Below are 15,949 nucleotides of genomic sequence, written 5' to 3'. Positions count from 1 at the left end.
GGCCACAGTCGGGTCTTCCTCAGCCTGCCCTTGTCCGCGTCTGGGAATGGAAGCGATGCTATTAAGCAGAAAGTTTGAGGTCTGTAGTTAAAATTTTAAAAAAAAAAATAATCATTTATTTTTTTTTGTCTGAGTAGTGCTGCCCTCAGCGTAACGACTGCTGTCAGGACTTTGATTGCAGCTTTGGGATTCTGCCTCATATTGCCCCCTCATGGCTTGGGCCTATTAAAGAAGTATTGATGCACATAGTGTACTCTTGGGAGCAAAAATGGGTCTGTGGATAATTCCAGAATTGATCTCTTTTTTTTCTCCCTCAAGTCTTGAAACTTTAATAGCACTCTTAAAGAATACTTGCTGTAGGTCGCAGTCACGCTGCTCTAGGGCTGAGCGTCACACAGATTTGTGTAAGGTGGTTACCTGTTTAATAATTTTGCCACACAGCCTGATTTTTCTATAAGTTCATTTAAAAGTTCCTTTCTTTCCTCCTTCCGTCTTTCTGTAATACTTGAAAACTAGAGAATACAGCATAGTGCTATGGTGTATGGGAAACTGAAAGTGAAACTGCGTGTAATTACTGAAATGAGTGAGTGGTCTAAAGATCCCCCTTTAAAAAAATTACGCTGGACTTAATAGAAGTGTTGACATAAGCTGCTTACAGTGACCGTGCCAAATATCTTCATAGTATACGCATAGGGGGGAAGTGTGTGGCTTCGTGCATATTCTGTTTGGTTGCCTGTGGAAGATTCTGTCTTCTTTGAGGAAAATAGGGTTTTCCTCTTGACTTTAAATTTCTTCTCTTCCTCCTGTCTATCTTTTACTTTCTTCTTTGGAAATAGAAGGTTCCGTTCTTTGCAAACCTGACAGTATTCCAGGGCCCTTGTGCTGCTTAAGACAGTTTTCTTTTTGCAGACTTTTTGTATTTTCTTGAAACTGCATTTAATATTTTGTTCAAATGAAATCAGTTCATTTTGGGAGAAAGAAACTGATTTTCAGATGAAAATTTTGAGCTCTGATTCTTGTGTTTTCATTTCACTTCATTTCTCTGAATAATATACTAGTTGTTTTAACCTGAGTGCTAGCATCTACCAGGTATTATTTTCACAGTGGGTATAACTGTCTTCAGTCACCATGTTGTTCTTGCAAGTGTTTTTGTGTTTCTGTTTATTGGACACGAGTGAGAAATGTTTCCTGAGAACAGTGGGAGAACCTGTCTGCCCTTGGAAAAGGGGAGGAGACAGATTGTAGGAAGGGCATTGAAGGACAGCTAATGCAAGGGGTTTTACCTGTTTCCTTGCTGTGAAGTATGTGGATGTAAAACTTTAAACCAAGACAGTGAGTTTTGTGCCTTTTTTGAGGTAAGAAAGTCCAGCTGAAAGCATCTGTCTTCATCAGAGTCTTCTGTCTGTGTAGCAGGACATAATTGGGCTAAAATGTGTATGTGTCTGTATTAACCCATATGGGGATAAACTTTAGCCCTAGCACTTGTCTTGGTTGGAGACTCGGCTTCACAATGTCACTGGTCTTTCACAGTTGAAATACAGCTTATTATTTTCTTCCTTTTTTGCTAGGAATGTTGAGAACTACATACATATGGAACATTATCATAGAATCACAGAATGGTTTGGGTTGGAAGGGACCTTAAAGATCACCCAGTTCCAACCCCCCTGCCATGGGCAGGGACGCCTCCCACCAGACCAGGTTGCTCACAGCCCCATCCAACCTGGCCTTGAACACTTCCAGGGATGGGGCAGCCACAGCTTCTCTGGGCAACCTCTGCCACTGCCTCACCACCCTCACCAGGAAGAATTTCTTCCTAATATAACATCTCATCTAAATCTTCCCTCTTCCAGTTTAAAGCCATTGCCCCTTGTCTTATCACTCCCTGCCCTTGTGAAAAGTCCCTCCCCAGCTTTCTTGTCGGCCCCTTTAGGTATGGGAAGGCTGCTCTAAGGTCTGCCCGGAGCCTTCTCTTCTCCAGGCTGAACACGGTCTTTCTTCATAGGAAAGGTGCTCCAGCCTTCCCAAATGGGAGGCCCCAATTTTTGTGCCCTCCTCTGGACCACTCAACAGGTCCATGTCTGTCTTGTGCTGAGGACCCCAGAGCTGAAGGCAGTACTGCAGGGGGGTCTCACGGTGTGGAGCAGAGGGGGAGAATCCCCTCCCTCGACCTGCTTCTTGTTATGCAGCCCAGGATACGATTGGTACTTCTGGACTGCAGGTGCCCATTGCCAGCTCACATCGTTTTTTTTCCACAGGGCTGCTGTCATTCCATTTGTCCCCCAGTCTGTATTGATACTGGGGATTGTCCCAACCCATGTGCAGGACCTTGCACTTGGCCTTGTTGAACTTCATGAAGTTCACATGGGCCCATTCCTCAAGCCTGTCAGTGTTACTCTGGATGGCATCCTTTCCCTTCAGCGTATCATTGTATCCCTTCCCTCTAGCATATTAAACCCAGTATTGTCTAATAGCTAGGTGTTTTATTTAACAACTTGTCAGAAGTTGGCCAACCTGTTGCGTTTGCGTTGGCTCGGTACTGTCTGTCCTTCCAGTAAGTCTGACAGGCACTATGCTTACCTGGTAAATGAGAGCACGGGAAATAGTTGATTGGACTTCAGGCTGGATGAATTCTTCTGGCATCCTGCAGTCTGCTTCCTGCTGTCCTTTTTTATGGAAAACCCACAGCCCTTGTATGTTGTGCCCTCTACACGTGGGTGCCCTCAGTCCTCACAAAAAGAGGAATACCCACACGTTGGTCACAGAATGTGGGCACGTTCCTTAATGCTGGAAGAAACAGTGTATTGCTGCTTTTTAGTCATGTATCTGTGAAGTCTGTATACATACGGAGCTATGTCAGTAGTGAGAGAAATGTTTAATTATTTTTACTGTTAAGTGGGGCTGTCGAAATACCTCTGTGAAAGACTCCTTTGCAGAATTCTGAATGGATCAGTTAATGTTCAGATCATCTTAGAAAAATGGCAGCCACGTTAGCACCTCTGTTTCCTTTCACTGCCGATCATATTCTTGCATGCATGCTTTAGCACTAAGCTTTCTTTCTGAAATCAAAGCTAGTTTCTGACATTAGTCACATGTAGAAATAATTCTAGACTTCTTGTCTGTGTTCTGTTGCACATTCTCTGCACCTTGTTTCTCCATGTTTGTAATCTTATTCCAGTGAAACAGGAAAGTTGTGTTGTCTGTTACTGCTGTCTGTTACTACTCTTTGCTGTAGAAAGACCGCCAGCAGATAGGATTTATTTCACCTATTCACATTATATAGGGTGCTTCTCTCCTGAGCACAAAGATAAGCTTAAAGCAAAGTGCAGGTGTGTGAGCCAGTATGAAGCACCAAAAATACAGTTTCTGATAAAATAATATGCTTTGGCAGAAGGTTGCCCTGTATCTTAGAAGGTTAAAAAAAAAACAAACAACAAAACCCCCAACTTTTTCTAGTTTCCCTTGCTTCACACGTTTGTCACTAATGCAGTTGTGAAAACTCCATTTGATATCCAATACAACTAAGTATGGAGAGGGATTTTGTCTCAGATTTCTGAAGTGAGCAAAATGCCTCTGCTTTGTCAGCTAATGTTTAAAAAATGCTTAATAATTAGGACAGGGTTTTGTGCAATGCATGGTATCCATATGTTTAACATTACTGACTTCACAAAGTTGAAAGGGTTTTGCTAGGATAAATGTTAGTCAGTTTTTGGATTGGAAGTTGGCTTAATTGTGTTAGCTGACAAAACAAACGATATCCCCTTGAAATCATAGAAGGGAATGAATTTTTTCATTTTGTTTCAGCCTTTTGAACTAGAGCAATTTTGTAGAAGTAAGAAGATTTCTTTCATTAAGTCATCCAAGAATTTAACAGGCTATTTCTTAAATATCACAGAGGAGTTGAGGTTGGAAGGCACCTCTGCAGGGCACCTGGTCCAGCCCCCCTACTCAAGCAGGGCCACCTTCAGCAGGTTGCACAGCACCGTGTCCAGATGGCTTTTGAGTATCTCTAAGGATGGAGACTCCCAACAACGTCCCTGGGCAAGCCATGCCAATGCTTGGTCACCCTCACAGTGAAAAAGTATTTCCTGATGTTCAGCGAGAACCTCCTGTGTTTCAGTTTGTTCCCATTGCCTCTGGTCCTGGTACTGGGCACCACTGGAAAGAGCGTGGCTCCATCTTCTTTGCACCCTCCCTTCAGGTATTTATGGACATTGATAAGAACCTCACGAGCCTTCTCTTCTCCAGGCTGAACAGTCCCAGCTCTCTCAGCCCTTTCTCCTAGGAGAGATGCTCCAGTCCCTTCACTGGGCTCTCTCCAGTGTGTCCGTGCCTCTCTTGTACTGGGGAGCCCTGGTGCTGGGGAGCCCAGCACTGGACACAAAGCTCCAGGTGTGGCCTCACCAGTGCTGGGTAGAGGGGAAGGGTTGCCTGCCTCAGCCTGTTGGCAACACTCCTACTGCAGCCCAGGGTACCATTCGCCTTTACTACAGGGGCACATCGCTGGCTCGTGTTCAACTTGGTGTCCACCAGGACCCCCAGGTCCTCTTCTGCCAAGCTGCTTTCCAGCCAGTTGTTCCCCAGCACATACTGGTGTGGGGGTTATTCCTTTCCAGGCGCAGGACTTGGCACTTCCCCTTGCTGAACTTCATGAGGTTCCTGTCAGCCTATTTCTCCAACCTGTCAAGGTACCTCTGGGTGGCATCCAACAGAGGGTGAAAAATAATTTCTGTTGTTGATATACCTGAAATAATTTTTTCCAGTGGCTTTTCTTGACCTGCTTTCTGAATTGCAGAAGAACTTTATGTTTGAAGGAGGTGATTTTATTTAGATATGTTAATACTACTTAAATGGCCCATTATGGGAAAAAAATTCCAAAGGAAAATATAGCTTTGAAGAAATAGAGCTTCATTCATTCTGAAAATGACTGAAAGGGTGTTTACAGACAAGGTAAAAACTTTATTATTAACTCTGTTGTAGATAACTTTAATAATAATGTTTATGTTAACAGATAACTTTGTTATTAACTATTTGTTAAGAATAACTTTGTTATTAACTGTTGTAGATTTGATGTAACCACCATTGAGTTCAGTGAGGAGAAGAAATAGCACAGCACGGTTGTCTCTTTAGTCCTGCCTGCGGCCAGCCGCACCGCCAGGCGAGAAGCATGTGGTCTGTAGTGGTGACAGCGATGGGAACCGTGAGCTGTGTCCCAGTGTGGGTGGGCAAGGAGCTGGGAGGGGAAGGGAGGGATTACTGCACGATGAGGAAGAGGTACAGTCAGGGTTTGAAGAGGAACAAATAAAGTACAGATGGAGCCATTTTAAGAGTGGAGAAGAAGGAATTTGTAGGAGCAGTCATAAATCTGTAATAGCACAGCATGGCAATTTTGTTTGAAAGTTGTAGAAAGAATAGGGATCTGCAAATGGCTGGGTAAAAGTGCAATCTAGGAAAATAATAATATGTTTGAGCCTAGATACTATGCAAAAGTAAAATAATTTTGGAATGGAGTGATTGATTTAAATGCTTTAAGGTAGCATCATGACTATGGATGGATTTCTGGAACAAGATTCAGGAGGACAAACTTTTTTATCTTATTCAGAGCAGGTGGCCTGTGTTTGTAGTGTAGGCAAACTCTGTTTGTTTATTTATTTTTATTTCACTTCTTAGTGTAGAATTCTAATTACTGTTATTAACCAGAAAAATGTTCTACGTCAGTCTGTCCTGTAACATACTCATAAAGGACATTTGTCCGTTGTTACCCTTAAGTATCTGGAAATTATTTAGGCAGGTAGCAAAAACACAGAAGTTGACAATACTAAAATAGAACGACGTTAAGAGTGGCTGTAAGTCACGGCTAAATAGAAAAATGGCAAATGTTCTAACTTCTAATATAGCCTACTCATCTTATGGCGTGAGACTAGGTGTAGCGCAGTGCAGAATCTTTTATAGCTGCCTTCTCACCACATTGTTTGAGAACTGTGTTGTTTCATTAGTCGCTTCGTAACCCTGATTACCTTTGCTTTCCTCTTCCTGTATTTAAACGTCTGTGTGATCCTCTCTCTGTGTGAAGCGGGACATTCTTTACCCTCGGTATTCGTTGATTCACTGAGTTGATCCCTTTTTCCCCTATGTTAGAAAGGCACTGTGTTATCTGTCTTATTTGGAGACTGGAAATACAAGTGTGTCAGGCAAGATTCCTTGGCCTGACTCAAAGACCAAGGTCTGCCTAGGAAGCCCTGTTGTATGTATCTTTCTTTTTTTAACTGCTAGTGCTAGAGAGAGGATTATGGTTTGGAGATGAAACTTAGATTGAAATATTTACTTTTTTGCTCCTGTTTTTTGCTTGCTTTTATTTTTGTGTTTCATACATTTGAACAAACAGTATATTCTATTTAATTCTTTTTTCTGTTTCAGATACAATAATTTATATATAATGCATAAGTTTTTGGGTTGTGTGATGATTTTATTTTGTAGTTCTGTTTGTAAGGTAGGCTGTGTTTTTAAATATAGCTCAATTTGGAATCCATAGAGTATACAAAATACTTAATTCTGTTAAAAAAACCCACACTGAGAATTGTCAAACATCTCAAGATTTTGCTACTTTGTATTAAATGCATCTTTTGCTGTGTTTCAGGTGTTTAGGACACAGTTGTTAATGGGAATATTCATGTATAAGTACAAAATAAGAAGGGCAATCTAATCTTTGAGGAAATGGCAGGATTCCTAGACAACTTCCGGTGGCCAGAATGTGAGTGTATTGACTGGAGTGAAAGAAGAAATGCCATCGCTTCAATAGTTGCGGGTGTATTGGTAAGTTTTGGGAGGATGTGAATCGTAACTGTGTTGACAAGTTTAGAAGTACGACCAACAGTTACATTTTTGTTTGAGAATTTGTGAGGTTTCACTCTTAACTGCACCTCAATGCAGTATGTTTCTTTAAAATTTTTTTAAGTGTGATTATTAGACAGCTTTTTTGAGTCGCATAACTTTGCATTTTGTCTGATAATGATGGACCACTTCTGCTATGTCTTCTTTAAAAAAGATTGAAATTCCTGGTGGATTTTTTGCATAGTTAGATTTGTAAGAACACCTGTTATACATAGTTTGTTTCTCATATGTGTTTAGAATCTGGATTCTTGTTCTTAAAGCTGTACAGGGAATTTAACCATACACTGATACTTAATTTGAATAGAAAATGCGACTGATTCCCAAATGCTCCTCTGAAAACATCACTGTTAAGGTTTATGCAAAAGGTGCATATCAGACAGATTTAGAGTCCTACTTAGAGTTAATAACTTTCTGGAATAGTTTCTACCTGTTAAAAGACAAACCAATGACATGCATGCACACGTGCTGTGTTTTGTCTGCCTGTCTCTGTACCCTTCCAGCCTCATAGTACTGGTCCGTTTTATTTCTAGTTTTTCACAGGTTGGTGGATAATGATAGATGCTGCAGTAGTTTATCCTAAGCCAGAACAAATGAACCATGCATTCCATACCTGTGGGGTGTTTTCGACACTAGCTTTTTTCATGTAAGTGTGTATAAATGGAGTTCTTATAAAATAAACATGAGCTGTTAAATAGGCTTTTTACTAGGCAATATGGTGTATGAGAAAACTTTGAATCACTTGATTATAAATGACTTAGGAGTAATCTTGTTGTACCTTTTTTGCATGGCAATGTAGAGGCCTTTTTTCTTTTACCTGTGGCCTTTGTTTTATGATCGTAGTCTGTTTATTCATTGTTGTGTCTATCCCTCCCCAGCTGTTTAGGGTAAATTGCTTTTCCTGTGTGCTTCAGCTGTATGTGAGAAAGCAGACCTTCCTTTATGCAAGTAGCTTTCTATAATAAGTATTTAGATTCCTAGATCAAAATTCATGTAATGCTGCACAGTTGCTTACCTCAATGTAAAACATTTGACTGAATTTTCCCCTATTTTAAAATAATTTTTACAGCTGTCTCTGGCCCAAAACTTCCTCAAATAGGAGAGCTAGTAGTATTTATAGCTATTGTTATAAAGATGTAAGCGTGTCAAGCCCGAAGGAGTAGTAGTAGTTTTTATTGACTCATACAATATTGGTGAGAAAAAAGGATGCATTTGGATATGCAAGACCTTCTTTACACTTGGTATCTGAAAGTTTCTGGGTTTTTCCCTCAGCAGTGTAACTCATTTTAGGAAAATGTGTTGTCCCTCCTTACAGGGTGTCTCTCGCTTGAATACTTACAGTATTCATGGTGAAGGAAAACAAATTGTATCGTAATCATGAGACCACTGTGTTACTGGCTGTTATTATTCCTGTGAAGCGTGGCTTTAGATATTTTAAAAACTTAAACAGCCAGAAAGCAACCAGGCACATTTCGATCGCTAAAAAGGGCAATTCTTTCATATTACAGGTCTGTTAATGTAAAAATTAAAGGAAAACTTATGAATAGACAGTGGGTTTGCTTGAAATCCGGTTGGAATCTTTCCATTAAGGGGCATGTAATAATACGTGACCATACAGAATGCCAAGTAATTTTCCCAGATTTTTTTGTGTCTTAAAAAAAAAAGCTAGCTTTTTACTTATAACTTTAAATTGATTTTCTAGTAATCTGAAGTGTATACACTTTTTTTGTTCCTAGGATAAATGCTGTATCAAATGCACAGGTGAGAGGAGACAGCTACAGTGATGGATGTTTAGGAAGAACAGGTAATTAACTCTAAAAATCATACTGAGTTGAAAGACTGATTATTTAGATGTTGGGGTTTTTTCCTAAGTGGTTGTTAAACAAATAATAATCAGAAGTTAAGGAGTAGGAGAGAACTTCTGTGAAGTTAATTTCTTTACAAAATTAACACTTGGAGATAAGTACTATCTTTGTTAAAAAGGTGAACTTAGAACAATTTGACTTCTGTAGATCTTGAATACCTAAACTTTTCCTCTGCAAATCCTGGGTAGCTGCTGGGAGAAATAAATTTCTGCCTTGTGGTAGGCTATGGAGCACACATTCCTTAAGAATGTCTTATTTTAGAATATATCACAAACATTCTGTTTCTTCTGTATGTCACCTACTGTGTGGTATCTGTGGACCTGCTATCCTCGCTCTGCTTTCATTCATATTTCCCTTACTATTTCCCATGTGGATCCCAGCATCTGTTTTCCTATGATTTGTAGAATGCCTGACCAGAAATCTGGTAGGATTTACTGATTTTTGAACTAGCGCACATGTTTTTTTGTGTGTCATTCATAAATCGGCACAAGAGAATCTTTGCATAGAAATATTTTTCCTTTCCCATGAGTGAGCAGGTTGATTATTTTCAATGGCATCATCTTCCTTTTTCAGCAGGTGATGTCTAGCTATGGTAGATGTTGCCCATCTGAAAATACCTTTCGGAAGTAAACACAGGAAGCGTTTGTTTTACGTACCCTATTGGAATGCCATCTTTACCTCAGAAAGACTATAGCTTTGGCAAAGTCCCTCATCATTAGTCCACTCCAAGTTGTGTTAGATGATGTTAGGCATTCCCTATAGGTGAGGGGAAAATTCTGGTAGTTGTGTCTGCTCACTAAAATAAGGGGAATTCAGCTACTATGTGTTTTACTAGAGAAGGCAAATTTTGGGTTATCTTGTCCTTGATACAGGGTTTAACCCTTTCCCTTTGTGCCTTCAGCAAGATAACATATTGTGTCACAACAGAGTCGTAGCTTGGGATCATCTGTTACTATGGCTGATAGTCTACGTGGTTCTCAGAGGTTGTAATATTTCCTGCAGGTGCTCGTGTCTGGCTCTTCATTGGCTTTATGTTGATGTTTGGTTCACTTATTGCTTCAATGTGGATTCTTTTTGGAGCATATGTTACGCAGAGTAAGTGTGTTTATTTTCACATATAGAAAAGTACTTTTGCTGTCAGCCAAAAGGCAGAAAGTCCAGAAGAACAGAAGTGTGTGGTCGGTTCTTGTCAGAGCCATACCATCTAGTTTTGTAGTCAGAGAATGATACTATGAGTGGTGTTTTAAATACACCTTCCAATACAAAAGAACTGAATATTTCCTTTGTTACTTTGCAGACACTAATGTTTACCCTGGATTAGCAGTGTTTTTCCAAAATGCATTGATATTTTTCAGGTAAGTTATCTGGGCAAATTTCCCTCCTTCCAAAAAGGATATCTGACCTTCCTGCTTCTGTGCACACTGATACTCCTGGAAAATAAGTTCTGGAGGCTGACTCCAGGTGCGGACCTTCCTTAATGTGGAGTTTGCTGCTCTCAAGGCAGGACCCTCCTTATTTCACTTTGTTACCCATCCTGACCTTCACATGCCATGTCAGCCGACGGGACCTCTTGGGTCACTGAGTAAACTGACATTGTACAGAGAACTGATGTGATATTACCAGATATGTGATATGCAGAAACTGATCAAACTATTTCTTAAAAACTACTTTTTTCCCACTGTGCTACTTTTTTTTTTTCTACTCCCTTTGCTCCAGTGCTTAGAGACAATGTTTTATTTGCCCGTTCTCAGCCCGTGAGAGGCTCTTCATTCTCCTCATGCTCCTGTCAGTCCAGCTCTTTCTGATCTCTCAATTTACAGCTCTAGAATGTGGATGACCAAGGATATAGACAGTATTCTGGGTGAGATACTGTCTTTGGATAATGGCAATAATGCTTTCATCTCTGTACTACAAATACCTTGGCATATATCCTGACAGCGCTAGCTGCGAGATCCTATTGCCCTTTTCCTGACTATTTCATATCACTGACTTGATTATCAGATAACTGACACACCTTAGATTTCTTTCTACTGGATGAGCTTTCAGTTGTTAAGAATGATAATTTTTTTTTTCTAAAAGCATAAAGGTATATTTTGTAATATTACCCTTAAATCAGTTTCTTTTATTTTGCTTAATATTATTAAGAATATCATATGACACTTTCAAACTATCTGTATCTGTAATAACTCTTTTTTATATGTATAATGCATTCTGCAGTACGTGAATTTTATTAAATAATAAAAGACAATGAAAGCATTAAATAGTGTAAGTTCTGAGCTCAGTCACTGAGAAAGTTCACATAACTTCCTCTTTGGCAAGTTCTTCCCCTTTAAGTTACTGTGCTAACAATTTTCCTTCTTACCGTATCAAATGCTTCACAGCAAGCTAGATCGACTGCCTCCCCTGTGCTTCCCTCTTTGGAAAAATCAGTTATGTTCTTGCAGAAAACAGCAGTTCCTACATCTCTCCTGTAGCCTTGCACAGGACTGATAATGGGGTACTGATGAAAGCAGACTTTTGAGAATAGTTTCACCATGCCTGAAATCTTTAGTCTTACTTCAGTAGTTTGATGAACTTATTTCTGAAGCTGTTCTTTGTTTCTGAAAGTGTCTTTCCTTACTTTCTATTGTAGTCTGTATGTAGATGTATTTTAGGTTTATTTGTTTTCTTTTGTCTTCTAAAACTTTTCTAGGTGTGAACTATGGGACGAAATACAACCTTTTTATTTAAAAAAAAATAAATCAATTCTTGTTTTTTATCCCACCACACACTTTAGGCAGTAACATTTGATAAGTCCATCCATTGCCGTAGACTCCTGTCTTTAGGCCAGACGTCAGTCAATCAGCGATGCCCTTCTCAATGTCCTTATCCAAAAAATTTTGTTTTCATTGAATCAGATTCTCTTCCAGCAGTGTTGTTCCATAATATCTGTATTCCCAGAATCATGTGTCTCCTTCAGGACTTGTGCTTCAGCCCTGGTTGTTACTCCACCAGGTTTTTTTACTTAGTATAACGTGCCATATTAGTAGTTCTCTTCTGTAATTAATTGCCCGGGTGTCTACCTTGTTTTACTTATCATCGCTTGTTGTTGTTGTCCTCAGTGTCAGTGTTTCTCATTTCCCTCCCTCTTCATTCCCTTCTGATTAAGTACGACTGTGCCCTTCGTTACCACCTGTTTGTTGGCCATAAGAACAAAATAATTTCAAGTAGAAGGAATAATAAGGAAGACATGCTTGGTTTTGTTCTCTTCACTTTTTTTTTTTTTTTGATTCGTGACAAAATGTAATTGCATCCAACCTTATAAAAGGAATTTTGGAAATCAAATTGTAGTTTGGATCTCACTTATCCACCACAGGATCAATATTCTTTCTGATTTGCTCATAAAAATGTAATTGTTTAGATTCTGTCCTAGTGTGATACGTTATGTTCAGGTGATTGCCAGATGCCAGGATGAGACTTGCTGCTCTGTAACTGTGGATCAGTCCTAAAATCTCTTAAATATCAGAATTTTTTTCCTTCAGAAGGGCAGCTGCTTTTACTGTGAGACTGGCTATTTTTTTATTTGAGCAGCTGCTTCAGCTAGATCTCATAGTTGTAGCAATGCATAGTAAATGAAATGTAAGTACAAAAATCAGATACTGACTTGGATAAAAGTTAAGGTTACTGGAGGGATGTTGATTTGCAGTGCAGATAGCATAAGATTATAAGAATACTATTAAAATTACCGTTTCCACCTTATGTACAGTCTGATTTATTTTTTTTTAATTTATCTTTTTTCCCCCCCTTTAGTACTCTGATCTACAAGTTTGGAAGAACAGAAGAGTTATGGGGATGAAAGACCATGTATAGCGTTGTCTGTTCCATAGTTGCTATGTTGTACTATGTATGTAGATATATTTACGTTTATTTGTTCTTTTTGCTTTCTCAATTGCACAAACTGAGACAGTTTCTGTAATAAGCTCCCTCTTTTCACAGGACAGATTTGTGAATATGTACATATGACTGTATATATCTTAAAAAGGGAATGTCAAGCATTCTTTCTGAAATCTTCAGGCTTATTTCTTCAAATACAGAGGTTTCCATCAACTCCTAAGACTTGATCTTCCAAACCTTCACATGTGTCAGAGACTTCCATGGAACTGTTAGTGAACAAGCAGGATAAAGCCCCTGCCCTGTGAAAGGGGCTGTTGCGTTTACATAGAGGGGAGCTAGCACCGATTTGCCAAGGGCTGACAGCAAGGGCGGCCTGCGGAACCCAGAGGAAGAGTCAGCGCCTGGAAGTGACCCAGCTAAGCCCATATTTAACGAGGGTAAATTCTGTTGTATGCCAAGATAAGAGCAGATTTTAAGAATTTTCTATAACTGTTGAGAAAAATAAAGTAGCTGTTTGTAAAAGGTTATGAGTTTTTAACCAAGGCCCTATATTAAGCAGGTCCTGCATGGCAAATCAAACTGTTCCTGACTTCTGATTGCTATAGCACAAATGACGTTTGGTAGCACCGCAGTCCTTAGAATTAATTTCAGGCTGTTCAGTGTAATAGATACCAATTAGTACGTAATGTTATTTACTGATATTAGAATAAAAACCCCAACAAACTGATGCCAGTCATACTTAAGGAATATAAAGAACAAATGAGAGTCAGACTAACATCTTTAAAATTACACTAGCAGAATTTTCTTCCAGGGAAGCTTTTTGCTGATAAATGAACAGTTATCCTGCTACTCATTACCTTTTCTGTTTAAGAGGCGAGCATTTCAAGTGGGGATATAGTAGATGTATTTATTGCTCACAATCTTACCTTGACATAATTGCCAGTTTTAGGACTGCTGTTTGTCCCAGTTAAAATGTATTTATCTCCTAAATTTCATGGGCGCTTTATGGGAATGCTTCCACTATTGAAATCCAGTTTCCAGCTGGAATATACAGAACAGGAGAAAACCGATGTTTTATAGCTTTGGACTGATCTTGTATATTCATCTTGCTGTTGGAGACTTCCTTACCTTATGAGTTCTATGTGGTTTTTAAAGCATTTGAATCCACCTTGTGTCTAAAAGCTTTTATAACTTGCCATGTATCAGGATTGCTGACCAAACGGTATTAAAACTGCCGAACGTAACTTCTGTGCATGGTTACTATATGCTGTTAGTCATCTATTTGCTCCCTTGTGGGAATCTCTCCAGTGGACAGAATATGAAGCAAATAGCTGCAGCTGAAAATGTGCTACTGGCTAGACTAACTTCATCCTGATTTCACCGTCCCGCAGTGAGTTACGATATATTCCCTGGTGTTAATCATGGCTTTGTACATACAAGTTGTCTTGTTTGGTTGTAACTTCAGAAAAAAGGCAATAAATTTTCTCTTATGTTCTCAACATAGTGAACTTCACAAGGTAATTGTACAGGAGTACTCAATAGATCAAGTAGTACGGACCTGTAAGCTAGTCTTACACCAGGGTTTTGTTTTCAGGTCTTATCAGTTTCTTGCCTAGGAGCTTGTGAGTGTTTGTTGGCTTTTTTACTAAGTGAGAAACAAGTGCAGCCTATAACTAATCCCATTTACAGTGTATCGCACCTGATGCTTGAACAGCACAAGCTCCATGTTTGACTCTGGAAGAACCCTTACAGCGTGCTTTAATCCAAGTTCCTGGTTAAAAACCAGTTTTCTTAAGAGCAGGGCAAGAGCTTCTTTCTGAAGTTACCTGCATTCTTCTACCAGAAGTTTGCTTTCTTGTAAGTATTTCTTGAGCATCCATTCTGGTTTTAGAGAACTGAAATGGTCATGTGCTCTCTACAGCTGCCAAGAGGAGAGACAGCTTTGAGCATGTGTCCTTTTCTGGTGGCCAAAGTTGAACACAAGTGTAGTGTAAGAACCACGCAGGCTTTGTTCAGAATCTCCTGAGGCCCACATTTACACCACATGTACTGCCAGTGCAGGCCAAGAGGGAGAGGGATGGCTCGGTTTAGGTAAGGCCTTGGCCTAACAAAAGGTTTTTAACTTTGGCCTATTTGTGTAACTATAAAACTTCTTAGTAACAACTCTCACTCACAGAAGTCTAGCGTAGGGCTTGTTCAGAAATTGTATGCTGTATTGCTAAATGTTCACAGGAGCTGTTTTACCTTCTTCATGTCCTCTGTTATGCATTTAGGTTATTCCTTTTGCAAGTCTGTGGTTCTTCCTTTGCAGCACAGGACAGAAACAGAACATGGATGAACTTAAAAGCAGGTGTTACACAGCTTGTGCCTCACTTGACTTTCAAAGTCTGGCAGCCTTGAAGTAGGACCCAAGTCTTCAGCTAACTACCTTGTCTTAGCGTGCTCCCCAGTCACAAGTGATTAGATACAAGGAAACCACCGCAGGAAGCTTCTGGGAAAAAAGTTACTGATGTTTCATGCTGGTCTGGAGTGTTCCTGGAAGGGGGTGGGACAGTGTGACCTTGGATAACGCACAGCTCTGACAGCAACCAGGTTCATTAACAGACCTCAGTAACTTGAACAAGTCATTTGCAAATAAACAAGCATGTTTTGTTTTTTTTTAAAAAAAAACAACTTGTATCAAACCCAGGAAGAAAAGTAAAAGAAATAAAAACAACCTTTGTAGTAGAGAAGTGGTTCATTTGGTCTTTTTTATTAGACACTTTCCAGACCCCACAGGATTGTGACGTGAGGTTCACTGTGTAGTCTGCTCTAAGGGACTCGAAATCACCCTCAGTCAACTTCTCATTTGCAGGACTGATCTGATAGTCAACAAGAGATTTTAGTGTCTGATAATTACTGATACACATTATATAAATTCTGAGCAAAATTATTTTAAAGTTTGTTTTGCTGTAAAGAATGATAAAATTAATGCTTTTTTACGAGTGTTAGGAGGCAGATAGGAAGAGGCCTTTCTTGGAGCAGAGGTTCGTGCTGAAGGGAGTAAAGTACTATACAATTTCTTTTTAGACTGCAGGTTTTATCTGGAGGGAAGAAGCTGCCACAGAAAACTTAAAACGATTCAGAAAAGCATACTGGGGTGGATATAATACACCTTGAGTGCTCACACAGACTTCACAAATAAGGCAGCAAAACAAAAGCCATTATAAAAGTAATTCACGGTGCAATTATTCATCTCTGAAAAACTCCAGGTTGTACTACATCCTACCCTAAAGTGCCATTATTTCTCAAAGCTTTATTTCAATTTGAGGTGGGAAATATGATGT

General features: G+C 39.6%; 1 protein-coding gene across 1 annotated transcript; it reads left to right on the top strand.

Moving 5' to 3' along the window:
• The first annotated feature begins 6,634 nt into the window (after nucleotides 1–6,634).
• TMEM50B (transmembrane protein 50B) lies at nucleotides 6,635–12,908 on the top strand. Its single transcript, XM_009708016.1, has 6 exons — nucleotides 6,635–6,810; nucleotides 7,419–7,531; nucleotides 8,622–8,689; nucleotides 9,753–9,845; nucleotides 10,048–10,105; nucleotides 12,540–12,908. Exons 1-6 carry the CDS (start codon nucleotides 6,712–6,714, stop codon nucleotides 12,583–12,585), a joined length of 477 nt encoding a protein of 158 aa, XP_009706318.1. The 5' UTR covers nucleotides 6,635–6,711; the 3' UTR covers nucleotides 12,586–12,908.
• Nucleotides 12,909–15,949: the final 3,041 nt, after the last annotated feature.

Source organism: Cariama cristata, unplaced genomic scaffold (genome assembly GCF_000690535.1).
Source record: "Cariama cristata isolate BGI_N322 unplaced genomic scaffold, ASM69053v1 scaffold33840, whole genome shotgun sequence".
In the NCBI taxonomy this organism is placed as follows: domain Eukaryota; kingdom Metazoa; phylum Chordata; class Aves; order Cariamiformes; family Cariamidae; genus Cariama; species Cariama cristata.
This window is presented reverse-complemented; position numbering and strand designations above follow the sequence as displayed.

Excerpts from the sequence above, each read along its gene's own strand:
- TMEM50B (XM_009708016.1), top strand. The coding sequence starts at position 6,712 with ATGGCAGGATTCCTAGACAACTTCCGGTGGCCAGAATGTGAGTGTATT. Across the intron at positions 6,811-7,418 it reads CAATAGTTGCGGGTGTATTG|TTTTTCACAGGTTGGTGGAT; the intron begins GTAAGTTTTGGG and ends TTTTATTTCTAG. Across the intron at positions 10,106-12,539 it reads AATGCATTGATATTTTTCAG|TACTCTGATCTACAAGTTTG; the intron begins GTAAGTTATCTG and ends CCCCCCCTTTAG.